This window comes from Scleropages formosus, chromosome 4 (assembly GCF_900964775.1).
Source record: "Scleropages formosus chromosome 4, fSclFor1.1, whole genome shotgun sequence".
NCBI lineage: Eukaryota > Metazoa > Chordata > Actinopteri > Osteoglossiformes > Osteoglossidae > Scleropages > Scleropages formosus.
The window spans coordinates 2622753-2648306 of NC_041809.1; the positions used below are offsets into that span (position 1 = coordinate 2622753).

General features: G+C 46.8%; 1 protein-coding gene and 1 long non-coding RNA gene across 6 annotated transcripts in view; both read right to left on the reverse strand.

Annotated features, from left to right (window-relative positions):
- Positions 1-1684: 1684 nt before the first annotated feature.
- LOC108927053 (uncharacterized) lies at positions 1685-4994 on the reverse strand. Of its 4 annotated transcripts, none has more exons than XR_001965523.2 (4): positions 4092-4994; positions 3298-3366; positions 2673-2800; positions 1685-2222 (listed from the first exon to the last, which is right to left on the reverse strand). It is a non-coding gene; the product is annotated as an uncharacterized LOC108927053 (long non-coding RNA). The 4 variants fall into 4 exon arrangements; XR_001965521.2 differs by lacking the exon at positions 4092-4994 and adding an exon at positions 3498-3717; XR_001965524.2 differs by lacking the exon at positions 4092-4994 and adding an exon at positions 3498-3717 and having other exon boundaries at positions 2652-2800.
- A 2766-nt stretch (positions 4995-7760) lies between these two features.
- LOC108927127 (AT-rich interactive domain-containing protein 4B-like) overlaps positions 7761-25554 on the reverse strand; it is a 29949-nt gene continuing 12155 nt past the window's right edge. Inside the window, exons 5-24 of one of the 2 annotated variants that reach the window (XM_018740214.2) lie at positions 25460-25550; positions 25296-25375; positions 24648-24739; positions 23662-23803; positions 22039-22118; positions 20548-20624; positions 18823-18968; positions 17970-18042; positions 17787-17881; positions 17399-17496; positions 16555-16777; positions 16019-16185; positions 13845-14015; positions 12261-12345; positions 11860-12064; positions 10626-11774; positions 10332-10445; positions 9902-10075; positions 9334-9480; positions 7761-8905 (exon numbers count right to left, since the gene is read on the reverse strand). In XM_018740214.2, coding sequence (XP_018595730.2) covers positions 8772-8905; positions 9334-9480; positions 9902-10075; positions 10332-10445; positions 10626-11774; positions 11860-12064; positions 12261-12345; positions 13845-14015; positions 16019-16185; positions 16555-16777; positions 17399-17496; positions 17787-17881; positions 17970-18042; positions 18823-18968; positions 20548-20624; positions 22039-22118; positions 23662-23803; positions 24648-24739; positions 25296-25375; positions 25460-25550 — 3543 coding nt within the window. In that variant the 3' untranslated portion in view covers positions 7761-8771. The remainder of the gene's footprint in view (positions 8906-9333; positions 9481-9901; positions 10076-10331; positions 10446-10625; positions 11775-11859; positions 12065-12260; positions 12346-13844; positions 14016-16018; positions 16186-16554; positions 16778-17398; positions 17497-17786; positions 17882-17969; positions 18043-18822; positions 18969-20547; positions 20625-22038; positions 22119-23661; positions 23804-24647; positions 24740-25295; positions 25376-25459; positions 25551-25554) is intronic. The other variant, XM_018740215.2, reaches the window with a different exon arrangement.

Consider the following 25554-nt stretch of genomic DNA (forward strand, 5'->3'; position numbering starts at 1 on the left):
ATTGTTCTGGTGTGTTTTCCCGTAGCCCTGGGCCTCCGGGGGGGGGTGCCGTCCATCCTTAAAGACACAGCAGCACAGTCAGCGTGTACTGACAACGGGTCAAACCTCTAACATCTCTCATTGCTGGGGAAATACCACAAGCGTTTCCATGGCGAGAAACCATGGCAACCGCACTGTGCAGCAGCAGCAGCCGGCAGCTTGATGAAAGGGGGAGGGGGGCACCAGCTGACTGTAGTCGAGGAGCAGACATAAGTCAGCGCCCTATTTACGGTAGAAATGCTGAATCAGCAGACTCAGTGGGACCATGCCGTACCATACGAGAGAGGAGGGTTTGCACTGGACACACACACAGCACACTAACACTCACAAACAGCGATGCGTGTGAGAGGATGTTGGGGAGCACAAATGCAAACCTCCCTTATGACCCAAGTGTATTAAATGCACAGACAGAGGATATGATTGACAGGTGCAGGACCACAGTACCGGATGAGCAACTGCTTTGAGCCCAGAAATGAGGTAATTTGTGGTTCAGATGAAAATACACCACAGGAAAATTGGAGGCAGTGTTCCAGGCATTGTGGGTAATGCGTGTGGGCGGGAGAAGGTGGGGCCAAAGCACGAGGCCCCTGTGTGGTCTCCCGCTGCAGCTGTATGTCAGTCCTGCCTCTCCCTTGATGCTGGAAACCCCCATGAACACACAAAGACACACTAAGGACAATCTGGAGATATTAGTTCACCTGGAGGAAACTCTGAGACACACACACACACACACACACACACACACACACACACAGTGACAAAATGCGAACTCCACTCCCACTGAACCAAATTTAAACCCCACCCAAGCAGCTGTGAGGCACCAATGCTACCTATTGATCCATTTGCACATGACAACAGGTTCCAGAAAGGCTTCATAGGACCTGTGTACAGGGTGAGTGTAGGGGCCTTGCCATTGTGTCCCTATGTGACAACATTCTTATTTCCTGTGAAGTAACGTCATGCTGAGCTGGCCCTCGAACCCCTGCCCTACCCCTTCACACCCCAGGATGAAGAGAAAGTTTGTTCGTCCGTCTGTAGGCACCCCCCACGCGACACAACCATGACAAATCAGAGGAAAGGGTGAGAGGCGTGGATATGGAGAGGCAGCCCTGTCCACAGGCCCCTTCATTAATATTAGCATTACCAAAGCGATTTGTCGCACAGTGATTTACCATATATACAGCAGGGTAACTTTAACATTAGTACGTCTGGCCTGCACATGTAAGCCGCTGACCTACCTTCCAGCTCTTTGTAGAACAGAACATATTTTTCTGAGGAGCCACTTGTTCCTGAGTGTTCTCCTGACCTTCTTTCAGAGGTTGAATATTTTCCACGGAGAGAGACTGCCACCTGTTGGCCACATTCAGAAAGACAGCAGGCTGTTCCCTCCACTAAGTGTAAACATGAGTGGTAAACATGCATTTACATGCAATTCAGAGTAAGGACTTCTCGAGGGTACTGCAGCTGCAGCAGCATGGCAATTTTAACATGTACCTCCGAGTTCACAAGCAGCAGTTCTAAGCACTACACCATCTAGTGGCCCAGATGTTTAAAACAAACATCTCCAATCAATACTGACAGAAAAGGCACTTTTGGAAAACCATGCACACATTTTTCTAGTTTTTTTTAATTAAAAAAAGGCATGTATTATTGCAGAGTATTACAAATTGATGTCTTTCAAATAAGGCTTTTTTACTTCATTGCAAAATTCCACAAGACAAGGAGCTTCAAGCTCAGCATTTACAATCACGAGTAACAACAGAGACAAAGCAGGAGGGGGAACATGTGGCACAACAGCTCTCAACAAACCAACCAAGATTTTACTATAACAACCCCATGAACAGACCAGCTTCAATAAATAATTTTATTTAAAACACAAAAGTCCTGACACTTTTACATCACGTCACTCCTCCTCAGTGAGGTTAAAGGTCATTAACACCGAGACCAAGAGGGAGGATGTGCTGTCCTAATGATGCAAAGATACAGGAGTAACCTATGAAGATATGGTTTTCTGCATTTTGTCATGCTCTGCACAGACAGTGACACCACACAGCTCTCGATTTCACTTTACATTTACACTTGTAAAATCCATTTAGTACACAGGATGCACACCCAGAGCCATCATTCTCAGTATTCTAGCTTCATGCGCTGCTGTGAGCCAACCATGAGATGATAGAAAGTACCTTTAAAAAAAAAAAAAAAAAATACATAAGGACAGAAAAGTAAGCGCAAACAATAAGAGGGCAGCAAAAACAAATGACAGCAGCTGATGGCTACACTTCATTAAGAGTAGTACAACCTGGACAACTAACTGCCCGCTGTCCCCCTGGAGCTGACAGTCAGGACAGGAAGTGATGCATCAACATTTAACATCAGTTATGAGAACAGATCCAATTGACCATGGTTATGTCCTTGTGCTGGAAAGGCTAAGAATCCTGGAAAGATGCCCCTTAACTTTGCTCAGCACAAGGCTTTCTCTCGCATCCTATTTTGTCCCAGAAACAATAATCTGCAACCAGGGGGTTTCTTAAGAATGCATCATTTATGATGTTTTGCAGAGCACATGATGTATGTCTACATATCGAAGTCAGATCAAGAACCCGGTGGCTCACATTGTTTAGTAGCGCCCTCACCTGGCTGATGGTGGGCACCTTGAAGAGCATGTCAAACCCCTGCAGGGTTTTCTACCTGGAACAGCTACTGGGCTTCCCACGCACAGTGATGGCAGAGAGCAGGTGGTCCACACCTCTATTACAGTCACCTGTCAGGGGGTGAGATGTTTACAGTTTAGTCACAGGGGTCCAGGCTACATAAAAACAGGACATAATAACTGATGACAGGTTGTGTGTACCAGGCAATTACAAAATTTTCTCAAAGAGTTTCATCACAAACACATACCTCAATATCACCAAATTAAAAGTGCCTTGTATGTGTTACACTACCGAAGGACTCATAGCGAGAGCATATCTGATTCTGGTCTGAAAACAACTCAAATTTTGAGTTTTCTGTCCTAGAGGAAAACAGCCAAGAGTCACTAAGTGAGAAACTCAGCTTTGCACCACTCTAGACTATAGTCTTGCACTCTTTCTTGTCCCAGAAGCAGAAATCAGCAGCTGGGGGGTTTCTAAGAATGCATCCTTAGAGACCAGGCACAGACATCGTGGGTTTCCCCTCCACTTACAATTGTTCAGGCAGGGTGATGAGACAATTAACTTATAAGGAAAATGCAAGTGTCATCAGGGGGAGGTGTATCTTAACCTGAGTCAGCAGGTCCTTGCCCAGAAGGATCTTCTGAAAGGAAGCTTCAAAGTCCAACTGGTCTGGCAGCTGAAAATCCAACACAAAGTTACCTGAATTAGCTAAATCACACCATCTTCGCTTGTCACCATTGAAAAGAACACCAGAATGGCATTTGTTAATGCACTGCCTTTACCTGGGTGTTTGAGCTAAAAACTCACCCATGATGAAGGAACGAACAAACAGTGGCTAACTGCAGGATGCCCAATAAAGAAATCCTCAAAATAAGACTAACACAAATTCGAGTAATCGCTGAACAACATTTGATTTGCTGAAACAATTAGACGTATCCTAAAACAAAAGTGTTACATTCAAATCATAGATTATTTCTTATTGACGTGCCGTTTCGGCGTTTTATTTTTTTCTGCAGCCGCCTTCTCCTTCGTCGTCTGCACAAAAAAAAAAAAAAAAAAAAAAAAAAAAAAAAAATTTATATTTCACATGCAGGCATCCCAGTTGTGGAAAAAGGGCTCTCCCGACGATCACTTACGGCGAGACGTTATTTTTAAAAAACTCATCTTTACATATTTGGACTACATCTACACAAGAACACGTGCCCACGGCTGACACGCTTCTGGACCAGCTGAGCTGGGATCCGGTTCCGCTTCCGGAAAAAACAATGATCCCTTCCGGTGCAGTACCAGTGAGTGGAGGGAAAAACATGTACTACTCAAAATAAGTCGTATTTACACGTGTGTAAACGCATACACGCGACTTCACAAGTTGCGCTGCAGAAATTTAATAAAAAGTCTCACGTGACTGAACGATCCGGAGGCGCGTCTCATTCCAGTCCTGTCCTGTCCTCAGTGTCACAGTGTGATCCCGCGTCTCTCACATGCACACCACTACCACTGCACGTGAGCGGCTCCTCAGGGACAGTCAGTGAGGTAGCACGCGCGAGCGCCGTCCTCGAGCCGATGGGAACTCAGAGCTCCCCGTTTCACAGCGGCCCCCATCTTTAGATCGCCTGACGGAATGGCGACAAAAAAAGTTTCTAGACTTCAGACGTCCTCAGTTACGCTTCCCTCACCGATCGCCACATTTCCAGCACTTCGCTTCCTGTCAGACGGGCGGCTACCGTCACGTGGAGTGCGCCGGCAAAAATGTAAACCTCTTTTTTCCTGCTGCAAAATGCGCTGTGCTTACTTGCGTCCTGCGCCGTTTTGGAGAATAATACTGTTTAAAGAATACACGTAAAAATGTAATTAGCACAGCACTGACTTTCCTCTTATTATGCACTAACTTAGCCCCTAATTTCAAGCACTCAAAAATACAAGACACTTTTAACAAATTCACATCGTACTTTCATTAAAATCTTTCTCAAAGAAGTAAGATTAATTATTACACTCGTTTGACCCTGTCAGCTCTACTACCTCCACTAAACATCTGAGTGAGGGGAAATAGATAAGCAATAGTGAGTCCAAAGGACCCACATTTTCCCGCGTTCTCGGCTGTGCTGTCTTCGCCGATTGCCTGACGGAAACTTTTTTTAATTAATAAATAAGGCCCACGTGCTGAAAGGACCCTCGGCTTGTGTTGTCTCCGGCGGTGCTGTGCTGCCCTTGCCGATCGCCTGACGGAAAGCGATATAAGCATGAATTCATAGGATGAAACAATAAAAAATTGCCTGTTAGGAATTTGTGGACTAAAAAGTATTTGTCAATTGAAATTACTTTTAATGTAGCTCAAAATTAATAAAATATTGTCTATAAGCCAACTGCTGAAGAATTTTGTTTCAGGTTAATAAAAGATAATAAAGTTATTAAAAGTCTTGTGATGGACTCATGTCCCATTCATGGTGTTCCCTGTCTCACTCTTCAGGGATAGGCTTGGGAACACAGTGACCCAGCACAGGACCAGTGGCAGATGAAAATGGAATAAATATATCGTACTGATTGTGCTGCTTTGAGGTATTTACAGAACTTAAAGTGAATAAATTGAGTGATGTCAACATTAAAAAGCTTTTATTCATCCATGTACAGAGTGACACAAATTAGGCCTGCAGGAAACAGAGTTCTTAATTTCATAGGCAGGGTAAATGCCATTGAACCGAAACTGTATATTTCAGATGATCGGTGTAGAACAAAGGCAAACAAACATGCACTTGCTTCTTGGATCACAAATTTTTGCTTGAGTGCAAAAAGTTGCATGTTTTCATCACTTACCCATTTCTGTGATCTCAGTGATCACAACCTGTTTTTACCCTCTCAGCCGACTGGCGTTTCTCTTTACTGACACCAAACAGAACACGAATGATTCCACAGGTTACAGCTCGTCTGCTGTTCAGGACTCCTGGCGACACTAAAAGCACCAAAACATGGACTGTTACCAGGGCAACCAAAGTGGAGATAAACAAACCTGAAAGTGGCAAGATGGCAAACATTTCACTGGAATCAGGAAACACGTGTTTGCAGATCAATTTTAATACGGTAGAATTATTTATTCATTGTAGTGAGATATTTTTAGTTAATTAGATCCTTGAATAAATTGTATTATTCATCTTGATTTTTCACTTACTAGTATAATTATGAACCGATTTCCAGTCGCAGTATTGTTTGTAAGTTCAGGAGCCAGTGTACTACAAAAATCCTGTATCAACACTAGAGGAATTACTGTGAACCAGATTCTCTCACACACACAGCCATCCAAGGAGAGAGAGGGGGAGGGAAAAAAAAGAAAGTACTTCACATCACAATTGGCATGCTGCTTTCTATTCTTTTACTCTTCTGAACATCTTTCAAACAGCTACTTTATAGTGTCCAAATTCTCACACACGCATGCACATTTTCTGAACCGCTTGTCCCATTCAGGGTCGCAGAGAGCCAGAGCCTAACCTGGCAACACAGGGCGTAGGGCTGGAGGGGACACACCCAGGACAGGACGCCAGTCTGTCGCAAGGCACCCCAAGCAAGACTCGAACCCTAGACCCATTGAAGAGCAGGACCCAGTCCAACCCACTGCGCCACCGCACCCCCCAGTGTCCAAATTCATTTTGCTTTGTTACCTAGGTAGCAGTGACACTCCATACCCCATGTCAGCTCAGATTCCTCTGTTCAAGGTAGTGTATCTCACTGATGTATGGCATTAACCAGCTGCTTCCATCATGGGCAACAGGGATGCATTCACTGCACTGGGAAAATACTGTACATACAGGTAGCCAGTAAATTCCAGCTTGTGACAATGGAGAAGGGGAGAAAAAAAAATTTCCACAAAGTTTCACAAACTATGTCATTTATTTCAAACTGAAGCTTCTTGTAGCTTACATTTGTACAATAAATTACATCATGTTTAACCTCTGAATAATCTAATAAATAGCTTTCACTGCCCCTTCCCTGTGCCCCATAACATATGTTAAGATACAACTTTACAGTTCATTTACAAGTTGGAAAATACCTTTTAAATCACCTTCAAAACACAAAGCTTCCAACAGTATCCAGCTAAGAAAAAACACTATCTTAGGTAAAAAGTGTTTTTAAAAATAAAAAAAAAAAACAAAACAAAAAAAAAAAAAAAACATGCTTTTACCCTCTACCAGTACAGAGAAACTACAGTTAAAACAGTAAAAGTCTGTACAGAAAAATACATAGTATTAACAGTGCAAGATATTAAATAGCTTGACTCAACACATCTCAATATACAAATTTATAACAAAGGCATACAGTTACATATGAGTGCCAAAACCAAAGATATTCAGTTTACCATAGAACAGGAAGTCTTTACAGAGGAAAACAATGAGTTCTCTTCAGAACTATATGCACTAACATTGGTCATCTTTGTTATAAATATGCTCAAAATGGTAACCATTTACTGGTAGGAGACTAAGAGGGGAAGAAAACATTTCCACAAGCAAAAGCCTCTCATAACCACCTGTGGAGCGTGTCATTGGACCACCGCCTTCCCCAAGGACATCACAGTAGAGCCAAACTCCGACCTACCGGGCGAGTACCAAGCTTGTGGTATAGCGTGAGGCTTGGGTTTGGGTTCTCATTTTTTTTCCTTTTGAACTGTGTGCGGGGTAATAAAATAATCAGTGCTAGCTGCCGAGGTTCCTACGGTGCATTCGGTTTGTCAGCTGCAGTGAAAACGGGCTCTTGGATTACACAAACAGTCACGCGGGGTGTGCACCCATAGTGCTCGCACCCAGCGCCATGTGTTACGCACTCAGCTCCATTTAGTCGTTTTGATCCGACAGACTCGGAAGAGCTTGGCCAGTAAGCATACAGGAACGATAAACACTCGGAAGACACAAATGCCTGGGTCCTTCTTTCAAAGACTGTTCCTCTTAAATTCATTCCATGCCTAAGCCACAAGGTTTTATTATTATTTTTTTTTTTTTTTTTTTTTAAATATATTTAATTCCTATCAAACTTGTATTTGAAAATCTCATTGGTATCACATTTTCAGTAGTTTAAAAAAAAAAAAAAAAAAGGAAAAAAAAAAAAATTTCATTATGGCTGCCAAAAAGTTTAAAGTGCAATTTTATCCAGTCCAGACAATTGTTTTTAAAAGGTACAAAAGTTACCTTTCAGACATATTCCTGACACATTTCCTGTGGAATGCTTACAAACAGCCCTTTTTTATTTTAACAACTCTTAACTGTTGGAACACAAGTAGAGTGTATGTAAACGGGAAGCGAACTTCCAGGGAGCCTTTAGCGAGCGCAGGACTCAAAGCTGTCAGGGAGGGTCCAGGCAGGCTCGCCAAGTTATCTATCCAAGTGCCCAAGGAGGAGGAGGATTACAAGGCACTACAGCATCGCTTTCGGCTGACGGACGGCAGCGAGTGAGCTTGCCCCGCGGTGGGACTCGCGCACATTTTTAAAATAACAGAGGAACAAAATTAACATGAGAATGTGACAACACTGGACACAAGTGTCCATTCTGTATGGGGCACGTTTACAGCTCTGCACTCGAACCCTCCGGCACCGTGAGTGCTGGACTTCACAGCAAGTGGGAGGGGGATAAGGTTAGGTATACTGTTCCTTTCACTGCTCAGAGGAGTAATGGGGAGGCTGTGGAAACCAGGAAACAACTGGGATGACTTAACACTTAACGCTTGGTGTGTAAACTCTGGGGGAAACTAGACACCTACAACACAGGAAAGGACCTTTTGAAGACCACTGAAGTTCATCTCCTGACCTCCCTGCCCAACCACCTAAACACAATCAGTTTGAAATAATTATTGCTTGCAGAAATCAACTTTAAAACCGTTGCCAACAGAGAGCAAGTCCACTGTACTTGTTTCTTCTATTTCTACCCCTTCGAAAGTGCACTTAAGTGCAGTTAGCTTGCCAAGGAAACCGTTGTCAACGCAAGAAGAAAAAACATAGTGCTTTGTCGAGTTCCGTCTCTGGGATGCCAGGCTGCTGACTTTGCAGAGAACAGTGCCCACCGCAGAACAAGTGCAGAACGTGCCGTGGCCTCCGACACGCTGTGTCACCTGCACTCCACTGACATACCAGAGTTTTGCGTGGGTCCTGCAACAGGAGATTCGGCCAAAGCCAGTATGACGGCCGCGGTTAGGGAGCTGGAGGACGGGGAGGAAGAGGCAGAGGAGGCAGCTGCCGCACCTGTGAACAAGAAAGACACGTTAGCCATCTCACAGCACCTGTGTCTGTGTAGGTTTCTGCCGGGTGCTCCGGTTTCCTCCCACAATCTAAAAACATGCTGTTCAGGTTCACCCATACAGCATGAGTGACAGAGAGTGTGTTCCACTGGTGTGTGGATGAGTATCCCAGCGTAAGTAGTGTATCTAGCAGTGTAAGTCACCCTGGTGAATAAGGTGTGTGGGTTGATAACACTACATAGAGTTCACTGGAAGTCACTTTGGACAAAAGCATCTGCTAAATAAACATAAATGTAGCGTTGTGGAGGGGAATGCGACACGATACGATTGGGTCAAAGGTAGTCAGATTTGCCAGTGTAGAAACGCAGCAGGTGAAGATGAGCGGGAGGCAATCCAAGTGGAACAACTGTGACTTGAACACGGATGACTCACTTTCACGCTCCTTCTTCTTCAGGCGCTTCCGTCTGCGGTCGATAGAGGCCACCTCTGATTTCAGAGAGAGGTAGTGGTTGCGAATCTCTTGGATCTTCTCCTGCAAGAAAGCGATCCTCTCCAGACTGCTCATCTTTTCCAGGTCGGCTGGAAGGAAATGATGGAACGCTTTACTCTCGCTCTGAACTCTCCTCTCCACCGTTCCTTCATATCAAATCAGAGAGGACCAGTGGACAGGACCCTAGCAGTCAAAACTGGGGCAAAACTAAAATTCAAAACTGTGATCTAGGTAAATATAAATCCATCTGACCGACACCAGAGGGTGCAGTCAGAAGAGAGGTGGATAATCTGCTACGCTTGCAAACAGTGTTTGGTACAATTCCAGCCATGTCGTCGCTGGGGGAACCGATCTACAGACGCTGTGCCAATCACTGCAGGAACACTCTTGTTATTTACCCCAAGACTTTACACTATTTGCATACTCACACTGGTCTAGCCTTGATATTCACTTGTTCCAGTGTCAGCCTCCACTGATCTAGGAGTGTTTGGGGTCAGTGGTTATACTCACACATCTGAAAGCTCCACTTGTAGATCCGTGGTGAGCGGCCGTGGTGCTCCCTGTGCTGCTGCTGATGGGGGTGACTGGCATCCCCGTGCTTGTGCATCCTTCCCGCAGTCTTGTGAGCGGAAGATTTTGCAGCGTTTTCAGTGGTGGACTGGTCCTCACTGTCACTGCTGTGCCCTGTACGGAAAGGGTGAGCAGATACTGGATTCCTAACACTGGGGAGACACTGTCTAGGCGCTCATCTGGAGGTGGGGCAGAGTACATGGACCTGGACTTTTCACCCAGGAGGGAACTTGCAACTGTACCTTCAAGAAATTTGGTGATCATGAACTGCTTCAGGAAAAGTACAACTCCATAAATGGGTAAAGAGAAGCACTTTTGTGTAAGATGTAAACAGCTGGGAGCAGAAGTATCTGCAAATTAGTGAGCTCACCTGGTTTGCGGCTCTTCTTGTGATGCTCGGAGGAGCTCTTGTGGCTGCGCTTGTGCCTCTTCACCGACCCACTGGATGGCAATTCCCTCTGCCGCTTCTGGCCAGCTGCTGACCCTGGGTGGACAGGAAGGAAACCAACAATGGGGTGTTACACTCAAATCCTTCCGGGCTGTGGGGTTAGCGCAGTACGACACTTTGCAACAAATTGAGTTACACAAAAGGGATCGGATGGTACAGCGTTACACAAAGACTGCATTAAAACGGTTCCTAAGGACCTGGGTTCTGTCCACTGACCTTTGACCTCACGCTGTCCCTCCAGCTGACTACTGCAGCTGAGCTCCAGGCTGCTGCTACTGCTGTTGCAGGACAAGCTGCCATCAAAAGCAGTAGAAGGCGACCCAGTGCCCTCCTGGGGCAACTCCTGTGCCTCCCCCCCTAAACTCTCAATCTCCACTGTGCTGCTGTCTGTCTCACTGCGCCCTCCCACATTCTCCTCCTGAGGGGGCTGCAGCGGTGGCAGCAGGGGTTGGGCAGGGCTCTCTGCCTGGGTCTGTTCAGGAGCCTCCATGGTATTGCAGCACCCATCAGCAGCTTCGCCTGGGGAGGGGCACTCGGGTGTGGTCGGAGGAGTGTTGAGGACAGAGTTGGTACCGCTGCTCGGGGACGCCCGAGTCGCCTCAGGGTCCGGCCTCTCCTCCTCAACTCGGGGCTCTTCTGGCGGAGGGAGGGCTTGAGGGGGTGAGTTGGCCGCCTCAGTGTCCGAATCGGAGAACAGCTCCTTCAGCGTCTTTTTAGGCCACTGGCCTTGGATGCTGGACCAGACGTCCTTCTGGCCCTTCGGCCGGCTGCCAGCCACCCTCTCGTCTGCGCTTGGTGCCAGCTTGGTCCGTTTCTCCGGTACCTCCCAGATCCCGGCCGCTCGCGTGTGCTTCACCTTTTCTTTCAGCCCGTTGTATTTCTTTGACGGTGGGCCCCTGGCTTTGGAGCGCCCCCGATTTCCTTCGTCCGCGGGAGCTTTCATGAGGTTCTCCCCTTCATCCTCTGAACTGCTGCTGCTGGACATCAGGTCCTCCTCCTCCATGGTGGGCGCGTTTCTCTCTTCCGGCCTTTTCGGGGAGCTGCCAGGCAACCACTCGGCAGTCCTGCATCTTGTTCTGCTCTGGCCCTGCACCCTGGCTGGACGCTCTACAGAGCCCTCGCTTCTCCGTTTGTGGGTGACCCCTTCGCCCTCCTTACACCTGCCAGTGTCAAAGTTGTCCTGGCCACCAGTGTTCTGGACTGAGTCACACAGCACTGCTTCCGCACCACCCTGCTGAGGTGGACCGCCCTCCCAGTCCTCTGGGGGTCCACCTTTCCTGAGAACGCCTTGGTCGTGCTTGAGCCCATCATTGCCATGGTCTCTCTCCTCCTCCGGCTCACTCTCCTCTGTTGAGCTCTCAGTGACTGGAAGACATACGGTCACAAATCAGAACAAGGACACAATCAGGCCTGGGCAAACCAACAGGCAGCAAGGTTTGGCGGACTGTACCATGTAGACCGTTGAGGTCAGAGTTCATTTCAACGGACTTGGCAACAGACTGATTGGTCCCTTTCTCACTACTGTCGCGCAGATTAGAAAGACTGTCAAGGGCTGCATTCGCCTTGGCAGACCCTTCGGTGATGCTGGGTTTAGGGGAAGACGCTCCCATCGTGTCCAGTCTCTCTAGTCGGTCTCTCTCCCGTTTGCTTTTTTTCTGTCAAAAGGTTTAATACATCCAACATACACATAAGGCTCAGAGGCATTCCCCACCCAGAAATAAACACACACTTCATCGAAAGCAACTGATAAGGTGCTGAACTATTAGTTTTACTATGCATCATAAATTCGATTTGTACAAAACAGTTGTGAGCCTTTGGTACAATCTTTGGGTGAAGAAATCAGAAGCCCACCTTAATTCTCCTACGGAGCCTTATTGAGCGCACGTTCTTTTTGACTGGCCGCACAATCTGGTCTGCTTTTATCCACTCGTCGTATCTGGTTGGAGGACAGGAAGTGACTGATCAGACTGCATTGTCTACTCAGTACAGTAGACCAATGCACAAAGAACTTCACACAGCTTGTGACAAAAACACACTACAAAAATGAGGAGGATCAATATTCCAATGAACACTATGGACGCACTCAGTAGGTTTTGAGACAATGAACGCAAGAGGTAAACTAGCAGTTAGTGAACTGGGATGCTGGTCCACACTCTAAAAAGGGACCCTTTATATTTTCGAAAGGGGTATGTAACTATGAAACCGTTCTGATGGTTAAAACAGCCAAAACTGAAAGCTTTGCAAAACTGGACAAAAGGCATGTGCTTAAAAAAAAATAAGTACATCAGCGAAGCAATCGACACCTCTCAAGCGGTAGATGGAATCGGACCGACTTTGCAACTAAACTTGTCAAATTGCAAAGTTCCTTCTTGGAATCACCAGAAGAAGGAAAAAAAGCAAGATGCTCAACTGAAAAGCAAAAAACAGCAATGCAAAATAAAAACCGAGAAGGCAATTCATTCACCATGAAGTTCTTCCCAAGAAAACAAGGCATTAAATACTCATCTTCATTGTCAAGAAACAATCCCTAAGCTGTTCTTACCCCTAGTCTACCCTATCTTGCCTGTGCTGCATCTCCGGGGCAAGTTAAATGCTAATGTGGCACCTGAGCTCTATAAGGTCCTGTGGAAAAAGCCAGGAGGGCAAATAGAAGTTTGCCTGAACCATGGTGAAAAAGTAGAGGGATGGAAGGGGCCAGAAGTATGATATTTTCTGAAGATGTACTACACTTGGAGAAAAACTACTAGGGTCAACCTACTTTCCTCCACCTGTACAGTAACTTCCTTCCTGGGACCACTAGATGGTAGTAGTCAAAGGACAGTTGCTACACTGGGTCCTCATGTTAAGTGTTCAAGTTGTGAATGATTAGAAATACAATTAAATAGACTAAAAATGTTTATAGTTTGTCTCATTTCAAAAATGTGTTGAGGAGCAAACGTAATCTGCATTTTCACATCCTGCTGTTAGCTGGCAATAAAAAGAACCAAAACAGAACAGCAGCCTCATACCACATCGATTGAACTTGACACCATGTTTGCAGCTTGCGTTTGGCGGCCCCGAGTGCCGGTATTGAACAACACAAGGAACACTGGACATTTATGGGAATGAGCAATCAGCGATCTGCAGCGAATAAGGGTTTGTATACACAAACATTTTGTTTTCAGCCATTTTTAAACAGCTTTAATTTGAACTAAGCACAAAGTGGTTGGATTTATGAACAGACTGAGTTACAGACTTCCAGTCCCAATTGTGTTTGTAAGCTGAGAACCCAGTGTACAGGAGTCCCAATCAGGACTACTTTTAGTCAAGGTGGGCGGACTGTAGAGAGCAGGGGCGCTGACTGATCAGGGGACGTACTGGTGTACCCATTGCCAGGTAAAGCGCAGGTCCACAGAAAGGAGAAGCGTAGGGCGAGATGCCCAAGTCCCGCCTTACCTGATGTTCCAGCCACAGTAGTGCACCAGGTAGAACATTTCGTCCCCTTCCAGGTCTGACTCTTTCACAGTGGCTTCGTACATCTTCAGACTGCGGCCTCGCCCATACCTCACCTGCACCTTCATCCCCGGGGGGTAATACACAAACTCCTCCCATTCCCCCTCCTCATCCCTGCAAGAAAGACAGTTGAGCACTCCCTGGCCCAGGTGTCCTGGTATACCTGCAGCTATCCCTCCCCCAGCTTCACTTCCTGCCTGAGAAGCCACGTTTGGGTCATAAGCCTGCACTCAAACCTGTCCTGCCCTCACTCTAGCCCCACCCCTTCCTGATCATCTATTTCACCTTTCCTGGAAAAACTCATCAGAAACTGGAACTTAATGAATATGTGGTGAGGGAGGAGCATCACTTAAAAGCAGCACTATAAACTCCAGTCCATCTCCCACCGCTGTCACCCCTCCTCCCCCCAAGCCTTACTATGCACCCCAGTGGTGATTTGAAAATAAGTTTGCATGGAGAACAGTGAGTTTCTGGTGTCTGATGACTCCACAGGTGTGTATGTGTATCAGTGTGTTTGAGGAGGTGGGATGCCCTGTTTGTAAGCATCGTCATAGCAGCGGAACAGCAGTCAGCAGCAGAAGCAAACTGGCAGCAGACGGGAACACGCTGTATGGGTTCTGCAGAGCAAAGCATGGCTGCAACTAACACAGATGCCCCAGAGTAGCAGAGGAGAAAAGCCACCAGAAGGAACAATAATAATTTCAGAAATTAACAGCGGGGGGAGGAGGAGAAGGGGAGGGGGGGAGAAAGGAAAAAAAAAAAAAAAAAAAAAAAAAAAAAAAAAAAACACACTGCCAGACTCGGAAGGCATCGTTCCCCTAAACTTTGGCTTGTTTGTCAACAACGAATAGGTTGCCTAAACGTTCATCTATTGTTTTATTACACTCATGCTTTATGAGCAAAAAACTCCCAGTCGATCCCAGATCCAAATCCAGGGGAGGCTGCATAGGAACATCTCCACTCTGCTACACCCAGATGAGAATCCACAACTTTAGAATGGAAACTAATCCCTGAAAATATGCTTTGAGCTCCACAATCTGCCTGCTCTACAGTGTCACACAGTAACACACACACACACACACACACACACACACACACACACACACACACACACAGTTCACTGAGTCACAGGGGGACAGAAGGAGCAGATGTAACCAGCACTGAGAAGCCACAACTGAACATTAGTCAACAATGGCAATATGTCAGCTTCCACATCCTTAGATGGACGTCCACCCTTGCAGCGACCTGGAGTAGGGTGTTTGCATTTTTACCCCACACTTGTGTCTCACAAGCGACCTCAAGCCGTGAAACTGCAAACCTCTTGCTAACTCCACCCATGCTTCTGCTCACTACACTGGAGCAGGTCTACCACAGAAAACCTCACTCGCCACCCAGACCCCAACCAAAAGGGATCTGGCACCAAAGCAAGAGTTTTGAAGCAGAAATGAACTGCCATTCTTCTCGCTCCAGGTACTCCCATCAACAAAAGACCTGTGCTGGGCTACAGGAACCTGAAACTCTTCAAACGGTATCGGCTGGTACACAAACTCGTATGGTTCGCATGGACATGAAAATGACCCAGATGGTCAATCAGAGTCAAAGCCTTTGCAGAAATTTGCCTAATTTAAAAATAATCTGGAATAATCAGTAAGTTCCACAGAAGATTGAACTGCTCAAGGAACTGGCATATTTTCTACCCTGGAAACCACAATTGTTAGTCTGGGCAGAGGAGCCAGGCTGGCAAAAGCTCTTGAAAGTAGTAAAAACAGTGTTCGTAAACAGCCCCAAAGACAGGAAGGAATAGGAGTGTGAGCAGAGAGGCAAGGCAGCAGGAGAGACGGCCATGTTTTTCAGGACTGCAGCGTTGACCCAGCAGGTCCCAGGCTACAAAGGGCCGCCTGCGGAGGAAGGAGGCGAGCACAGCCAAGAGCTGGACTTCCAGCACTTTCTCGGTCATGCAAACAAGCACGAGCACTGAGCACGCTCCGACAGAGTAGCTGAAGCAGGAAACCTCCCCTCGGCCAAAAAAAGCCAGTTGCAGGGGTGATGGTTAGCAGCGCCACCTAAGGGGTGGGGGTGGGTGTGGGTTTTCAGCTGGTCCCAGAATTGCTACCTACTCTGATTTCTCCTGTTCCTGCTCCAATCCAATGTTTTCTGCCTGGGGAACTGCTGTCCTCTCCACAGCTTCGCTGCTTCCATCCTTCTCAGCAACCTCCTCAGTCTTTATATTTGCAGCAGCGGGTCTGTCCTCCACCCCCAGGACACTCTGAGTGGCTGCGGCCTCCTGAAAGTAGAGGAGTAGGGACACCAGTTAAAACCACACCAAGCTCCTCCATGTCCAGCTGCTCACCAAGAAACCAGCATCACCGGTATTGGCGGTTGCCCATTGCTGGGTACCAAACCTGCTTTGAGCAGCAGATGGCAGAGTGGTAAAACAATTGAACCGGGATCTGGTGTGCTGTTGTGCCTTGAACCAAACATTTAAGCTTAACGGTCAATCACAACCAGCGGTGCAATCAATACATGACAGCAAAACCATGCTGCTTTGAATTAGAGATGATGAGCAAATAAAGTGTGATGTAACACAGCTTTTGGAACAAGATCGCAGCTCTGGGTCTGAAACGTGTAGGAGGGCAGCAAGGGGGCTGGTTACCTTGGATACGGCAGGCTGAGAGTCGCTGGCCTCCTTCTCCGTACTCAGCATCTGCTCCTCGTCCGTGGCCCTTGGATCAGCCATACACTCTTTGCTTGGGTTTAGAGGTCGCGGCACCTGGCTGTTGGCTTCTGGATCTGCCTTCTTCTCCAGCTTGGAGGGCAGCTCCATCTGGAAAGTGATTCCAGTGGAAGTGCCGTACTCCTCAAAGCCATACAGGTATCTGCAGTGGAAGGAGGAGAGTCAGCAGGAGAGACTGCCAAGAAAGGATCCATCACAACTCAGTGGTGGACAGACTGACATGGAAGACCTCTCCACCATGTAATCCGTGGGAAAGGGATGGGAACAGAATGCATCAAGGGGCCTGATGTTTCTCCATTGTGTTCGATGGTCCCAGCACACATACAGCTTTCTAAGTGGTTGCTGCAGCAGTTGGAAACGGCCACGACAACAAGCTGCTCTGCTAGCAGGACTGTCCGCAGAGCTGGCTGCTGTCCAGTGCTGCCCTTACAAACGCTCAGCTGTTGCTTGGAGTGCACAGAGGAGCTCCTGTCATTGCATAGCCTGCATCTGTCACTCTGGAGCCCCTCGCTATTTTGGGAGCAGGGATTAAAAGCGCACAGACGCAGAAACCAGCCTGAAATCTTTACAGCTGCTTGCTGATCTCTTAGCCCCGGCCGCCATGGCACAACTAAAGGACGGATCCATTTCCAGCAAAGAGTCTGGCTGTCGCTGTTAATGGCAGGGCCAGGGTGGTGGGGGGATGTGGGCACGAGGCCTGGCTCTCACTGACAGACAGGGCAGTACGCTGTCACCAGTACTTTTGCCGGGGGGGGATCCTTACTTTCTGTAGGCACACTTGGCATTGTAACCAGCTGCAGAGTTGAGCACAGGGATCCCCAAATCCTGGTAGACCTGTTTCCAGACTGCGCCGCTGTCGATCTGAGCGAAATGGACAAAGAGAGAGAGAAGGTGGGCGGAGAGGTAAGGGGGCGGACAGAAAACCTGTCGAGAACCAGATGCTGGTTGGCAGAGCAAAGCCAAATCAAGACCCTGCAGAGCAGAACACTGTCTGGCTAAGCAGACGTGCCAAAGTCTCGCGCCAGTAGCAACGAGTCTAATTAGACAGCGCTGTGGTCACTGATTGGAACAAGTGGGAAAATCTGACATTTCTAACCATTATGACCCATCTGTCGTTGTTAAACGCTGACTATGAAGATTTGGATACTTACGCTGTCAAACCCGCCGAGTTTGTGCACCAGCCGGTACAGTTTGAAGAGGTTCAGGTTCCTGTAGCCCAGCACAGGTCTTTTGTTGATGGGAGTACCTGGAGCGAGAAGAATGGCAGTTCATTTCTGCTTCAAAGCATCCTCCACCACCAACAGTTTGAGCTGCTGAGGGCACCAAGGTCTCACCTCTGTCCTCCATGAACTTGTACAGCTGCTGCAGGAAGTTCTCTCTCTCTTCTGGAAAAGGCTCCACTTCCTCCTGCAAGCAGGAAACAAGCAGTGGGCGAACATAAGCTCCACCCACCACAAACCAAGACCTCTTCCCTTTCAGCAAGAAGTTGAGCAAGACGGAACAGTGTAGTCACAAATACAAGACCCTGATACCAAGTGAAACCCCAACAAGTAGTAAGACAACTATCAGAGCTACAGACTGCTGCAATGAAGGAAATTTACCTTCACAAAAAAAATGCTCATTGAACCCACAGGGAAACAGCAACATACTGACAGGAAGAGCATGAAAAATTGTTTCTGCTGTTGTATTATTCAAAAAAAGTTTATAACAAGGTTCTGCCTTTTTCAGATACTGATGTTTACTGGCAGAACAAATGACCTTTCCACGATCCCATCCATGCTTCATAAATCATGCATCAATGTGGTTTAGAGGTGATGCCTGCTTTTTCCGTTGAGCAGATGTGAAACCAGACACTCACTCTTCCTTCTGACTGTGCAGTAACCCACAATACTCTTCGAAGCAAATGTAGTGGGCATCATGAAACTTGTAAGGAGAGGTAGCACGAGGGGGAACCAGGCCACCTACTTCCTCTTGGCTGAATACCGGCTGTCTCCTGAGCGCTACCAATATAACACCACACTTCAACTTTATTCAGGTTGTCAGGAGGCAAACATTACTAATGGGGTTTTCATTCAAATATGCAGAGAAGAAACTTTTCCTCCACCACACAAGGGGTACCAAGACCTGTATTTTTAATAATTCCTTCCCGTCACCAAATGACACGCAGGCTTGCCAACAACGCATCACCTCCTCTTCGTCGCTGCTGCTATCTTCCTCCCGCTCCTCCTCTTCTCCCTCGTCTTCCTCGCTGCTGGAGCTCTCATCCTTCACCTCCATCTTCCACATGCTGGGCAGTACGCCCTCTCTCTGGAAGAGGATCGCTGCCTCGAGGGCTGCCAAAGGGGAGGGCACATGTTACGGTGGTCATGTTCACACCTGCACAGGTGTGCTGCTCCAAGGGTAACAGTGGGCTAGCCATTGCTCTAGCAAATTTACATTTATTAAGACGCTTTTGTCCAAAGTGACTTACAACAGATACTACATAGCGTTACTAGCCCACACACCTTATTCACCAAGGTGACTACACTGCTAGATACACTACTTACAAGGGGTTACTCATTCATGCATCAGAGGAACACACTCACACCATGACACTCACACACTATGGGGGAACCTGAACAGCATGTCTCTGGACTGTGGGAGGAACTCCACACAGACTGAGTGGGGATTGAACCCATGTGCTCTCGCACCACCCAGGCGCTACTCGCTGTGCCACTGTGCCGCTCTACTGCCGTTATGCTCACCCGTAGCCATCTATGGCCTCCTGAGTTTGCACAGGGTGCTCAGAACACAGCACACCAGCTGCAGCTGGCATATTTATACACTCACTCTGTTACAGCTGTGTATCAGCAGCAGAATTGTACATCACAAATTTTTCTAGAGCGGATGTACTCAACCCATCCCTACACTCCAGCAATAGTGCTGCAGTCGACCACTGGTCACCTGGTTCTCCCGCTTAAATTCATAGTCTCAGTTCTCAGTTTTTCCCTGATTGTGGTGGAAAGAACTTCCCCTGTCCTTAAGAACTGCTAAGTCCCTTCCAGCATTCCAGTAGTGTCTCAAAACCCACCTCTTTCAGACCCATTTCCCTCCCAAGCTCCCAACGCCCAATTCCTAATTTGTACGTCACGTCTATAGTCAGCTAATAGAATACATGCACCACGACAATGGCGGTGGCCATCAAAGTGCATTTCGGTTTTTGTGTATCTGTATCTTAGTCCTGTCTGTTGACACACTAACTTCTCCTGATTTTTGTGTGACTTCGGAGAAAAAACATCTGCAAAATGCATAAATGTCTATGATGACTGTGTTAAACTGTATACTGTAAGGAGTGGTATTAAACCCTCTCCCCAGAGGACTGTGTGCAAGGAGCTCATCCCCTTCGTTACACATTCAGGTCTATCATTCTTGCCCTTCTTCACATTTTAGGCAAATATTTGTAGATAAGTACAATTTTGCTACAAAGTCTGAAAATCTCAAAGTTCCACACACAGCTTTGAAGGAAAAGCACTGGTTTAAATAAGACAGAATACTAACCACTGGAATCAAAGCCTGAAAAGCCACAGCTGTGGACTGAAGAGACTTCACAGAAAGCTCCTCAGGTTCCCACACAATTACACTGTGGTTCCAGCTTCATCCACAGAACTACAGGGGTGCTGTCCCACCTGGGCATCACCTGGCAGAGATCTCCTAGGGAAACACCCCTGGGTGACAAGTGGTCAGCACCTCCCCGGGTGTTTTCTCCACATTGTTTCTCCGTTTAGTCTAACCCCTGAAATAGACTTTTTGTTTTCAACACATTCAGGTGGCTATGGAAGTAAAAATCACACTGGGCTGTTTGGTTATTTCCCCTTGTAATTTCCTTCTCATCCACCAGAAACAGTGTCTCCTCAGGAGGACCGTGTCTCTTACCGGGTCTCAGTCCTGCGTCTGCCTTGGGTGTCGATTCACTGTTCAGCTCACGGACATCCTTACACAGAACCACGCAGCTGCAGCACAGACAAACACACACACAAAGGGCCTGTGAGATTTTGTGATGATGCATTTCTGAATAAAGTTCATGATTTATAGCAGACACGCAGACTTCACCATTAACTTGTGTCACATTATTCTTAGGTTTCATTCTGTCAATGAGTCTGGATATCACTAACTCATTAAAAGGCAATATCATTCACATTCATTTTAATGTCGTTAAGTTTAAATGCTTTCGCATCTGCAGCTTTAACTCAAGGGATAATTTAGAAGTCTCAAAGTTTGCCAAAACATACCCAGGACCCTCACTTAATAGGCCAGTTCCATTTCAGCCAAGAAAATGAGGGAACTACAAGTGATTAATGCCACAGGAATTAAAAAACCCTCTGATACAAAAAAAAAATTACATTGTTGCTGGGTTTCCGCAGTTAAAAACATTACTTTTCCTCCAGAATCTTGTTTTCACATTATCAAAATTCATTCTCATGAAAAATGTGTGATGAGTGGGTGACATCTGGTGAGGAGAGTTCCACCTTTGGACCAAAAGGACCCAAGTTTGAACCCCACTTTTGATGTAGTAGCCTTGGTTATGGCTTTTACCCTAAAAAGGATGTAGTTAGACTGCTTACACTGATTTGTTACAAAGCTGCTTAACAATGTAAGGAAGTCTGGAGAAAAGCATCAGATAAATAAATAAAAATGAAACAGGGCAGAGAAGTGCTTTGTGCTCTTCCCCTGTCCCACCAGCAGAGAGAGCTCACAGGTACAACCCAGCCTTACCACCGGGGCACGGCCGTCAGTTGCTCACAGTACACACCATCCATTCTCTCATGAACCGTCCTATCGGCTCCAACCCAAAGAGTACCAACAGTTCACTGATATGAGTGAACATCTCGACTACGAGGTCTGCAACCCACACCTGCCTCTTGGGAACAGACTAGATTCACAGGTGTTTGTGGTGCTGTCAGCAAGACAGGGACAGTAAGTGGTTTATAACCTCTGCAGTGCTCCTGAGCTCCTTGATGGGAGTGTGGCAACCTCACTGCAAACACTGGAAAACACCTCCTTCGCTAAGCAAGGGGAATCCTGACACCTAGCAATAAACACCTCTCTCGCTGTAGGACAGACTCGTTTGTTTAGGTCTTGTTTTTCTGCCTCAAGTCACATCTGCGCTGTTGCAACATGTGCGTAGAGCTGGTTTTCCGCTCTCTCGGTGTTGGTGGTGAAGGCGTGCTGACATCACTATGTTTCCCTGGGCCCTCTCACTGTCCAGAGCTGCTGGCAGAAAACCCAGATTCCCTGGGATCAGTTCAGCTTGGACGTCTCAGCCACATCCATTCCGGCAGCTCCTCCTTGTTGAGAAGAGCCTAAACTGTCAACACAAGCAAAGCAGCCAGGGCTTTTATGTCACAATTTTCAATCACGACTCACAATTTCCCATCCTTGAAGGAGCGGACGAGAACAGAGTCCCTCTTCATCGCGACATCCTCGATGCAGTCCGGCGACACAACCTTTGTGTGGAAAAAGAAGAAAACACAACACGTACTTACAAAACATGTTGACTGTTATCCAAACCCACCGAAGCAGAAGGGACAGTGGAGAGTGTACACTAACAGTACTATACTAAGATCCAGGGGCCACCACAGTCCATCCTAGCATGACCATACTAACCAAAAAAAAAGAAAAATCTGGACAACAGTAAATTGGTCATATATCAATAAAATGTTTTAGCATTATAGGTTTGTATTGTATATTTAGTGGCGTTTGCTTGCGAATCAAAATGATTTTAACAAACCGTATTTCAGTTCTCTTCATCGCCTACAAATAGTGAGAAAAGCACCAGCGATCTTAATGAGAAGGAGGTGCCTGGTACAAAACATACAATTCTAATCAAATGCATTTCCAAAGAATATTCTGAGTTGTATGCTTGAAAACCACTTAAAATGGTCAGCCTCCTCTTCCTCACTGGAGGACAAAGATGACTCTTCCTCCTGACTACAGGAGGAAGGGGGGAAAAAAGCAGTAGGACAAGCAGTGTGAAATAGCAGATCCCCAATGTTCCTTCACTTCACCCCCCTCCATTCATTTCATTTGCACAGGTCAGCAGTGAGCCACATAAAATTAAGAGAATTTTTTTTCTTTTTTAACAATTAGTGTTTCATTTTGGTGATTAACCAATTGCTTTAATTTTTTTTTTGAAAAACCTGGAAAATAAAGTGTTGCAGTGCACTGGACTGTCAAGTCAATGCAACATATGGTCATGCATGGATGAGCAGTATGAACAGTACAGTGATGAAGGACACACACTGCACTGAGCTACAGAGCTGCACTGATATGGCCAGCTCATGGTATCAATACAGTACACACCCACCTAGCAGCACCAAGGTAAAGGTATGCTGAGGTATTCCATCTAAGAGGCCATTCTGCAGAGTCCACACCAGAACAGTATCTTTCCCACAACACAAACCATGCTAGCTGCTGCAGCTGCAATAAAGAGGAATAGGACCCAAATCCTAGGAGATGGAGAACTCCTGGATTGCTACAGTACTTTTAAAGTGTTTTTAAAAAAAAAAAAAAAAAAATGTAAGCCTAACCTATACAATTTGCTTTCAATAAAAGTGTCTCGAAAAACATAAAATAAGCAGTGCCCTAATATCAAGTAACAGGCACTCAATCCAAACACAATTTTCTGGAGAAGTCTCAGCACTGTACGCTATTGCATTCAGAGCCTGAAGTAGAATGTTTCCAGGGAAACCAGCATTAGTTCTAATCGAACATTTGTTTACCTTACAACATTTCCCGTATATAAAACATACACCCCAAGCCCGATTTGACCAAATCAAATAAGCCTGTGATCAGAGAGGCAAGCAGAGCCAGGATGGCGTGTGCATGTATTGAATTAACCATTTTAAAAACGGAGCCTCGTTAAAACCGAGCTTGTAGCTCCAGTGCCATTTTTAGCAAAAACCTTCTCCGCTGAGAGCAGGGCAGCAGCGGAGCATTACGATGGCAGAGAACGCAACCGTCCTGACCAGACTGTGACCGACTGCTCACCAGACCCGGGTACCACGTGGTTCGTCTTTTCTCCGCTGTGGCGACTCCTTCCACACACACCACTTTACCCAGCAACTCATCGCTGAGCCGCTGGTCGGCCTCCTCTTCCTCACTGGAGGACGAAGATGACTCTTCCTCCTGACTACGGGAGGAAGGGGGGAAAAAGGCAGCAGGACAAGCAGTGTGAAACAGTAGATCCCAAATGTTCCTCCACTTCACCCCCCCATTCATTTCATTTGCACAGGTCAGCAGTGAGCCAGCAGCCCAGAGGCAGCACATGACATAATGGTTAAAGCTACACTTTGCACTCAAAGGACCGGGGTTTGAATCCCATCTCCTGATGCAGTACCCTTGATAATGACACTCACCCTGAATTGGCAGAGTAAAGTTACCCAGCTGTAAAAGTGAACCAGTACACTTTTCTTCAGTGGCATCTGAACAGTTTTGCTGCACATGTCATTCATCTCCCACTTCAGGGAACATCAGGTTCAGTCCACATGCTCATGAGTCATTACTGCAAAAGCCCAACACCAAATGAGTCTCCTCCCTCCTCAACGAATCTGCAGTAACCTAGATTGGTCCACACTTGACACACAGAGCCTGTGGGCAGGGCGGTCGCAGCTCGCCACCCGTGTAAACAGCAACACAGCATGGACGGCGACAAGCCCAGCACTAATTATTCCTCTAATGCGATTAGCGTGCAAAACAGGAACGCATGTTTACGTGTCCGATTTGCTTTTCATCACATTCTGTGTGACCCCATTTCGGCAGCCACCCCTGGAACAGCAGTGGCAACAGGTGGAAGGGTTTGACTTACAGAGGAATCAAGCGGCACAGCTGGAAGTTTGGAAGCCATATGGTAAAACGCAGCTGGCACCAGCAAGCAGTGACCTCTTGCATGAGCAAAAGGTCCAACAGAACCAGCTCAAGTCTACCTGGGATTTTAAAGGCTGGGGCACAAAAACAGAACCAGTTAGACTACTCACACGGGGTTGGATCTCCTGCCGCGGTTGCGCTTCTTCCCGATGACTGGTGTGCTAAAGTGCTCAGGGTTAGTCAGCGGCAGCCGATCAAGGGTCTGCAGAATAAGAAAGAGGGCATTACCTACACTCAGCAAATCATACATGCTCCTGCCTACTCTGAGCGAAGGAACCAGGTGATGCAGCCAGATGTCTACAGGTAGCCAGAACATCACGATATTCAAAGGAACATCTGACAAAAGTGGAGCAATCGGATTGCAGGGATTACATGTTTATGAAAAAGAAAAATTATGATGGGTGTGGAGTAAATATTGCACACTTGTGGACTTTCCACAGAGACGTGGAGAATGGCCCCAGTTATAGTAGAGCAGAGGCGAGGAAGACAGCCACTTGATAACACTTAATGTACAAGGTATCTAGTTCTTAATGGTTTCAGTGGGCAGAGAAACATTTCCACTAAAAAGCTCATTCAATTTGTGTAGGGCATTGGACAAGCCGCTATTTCCCAGGGAAAGTCGCATTTGCATGTAGGCTCTTTTCAGAACCCATTAACTTCCCACCTTTTCACCGAGGACCTTTGTAGCGCTGTCTGGCTTCAGCAGTGTAAAGCAGAGATTTAAACGGCTGCAGATTCACCGTCACACGCGGACTCACCTCGCTCTCCGCAAAGTGGCGCGCTCCTTTCAGGCACAGCGAAGACCGCCTCAGTGTCTTTTCATCACCGTCATCGAATACTGTGGAAAGCAGGGAGTCAGTCACACACCTCCACAGTAACACACGTAGAGCTACACACAGAAGTACAAGTGTGGACTCCTCACCAACTGTATACGAACTGGCATCCGTTAACTTGTTGATGGTGGCTTCCTGGTAGCTTCCATCTTGGCTCTTCACCTCCACAACAGCTCCTACCTGT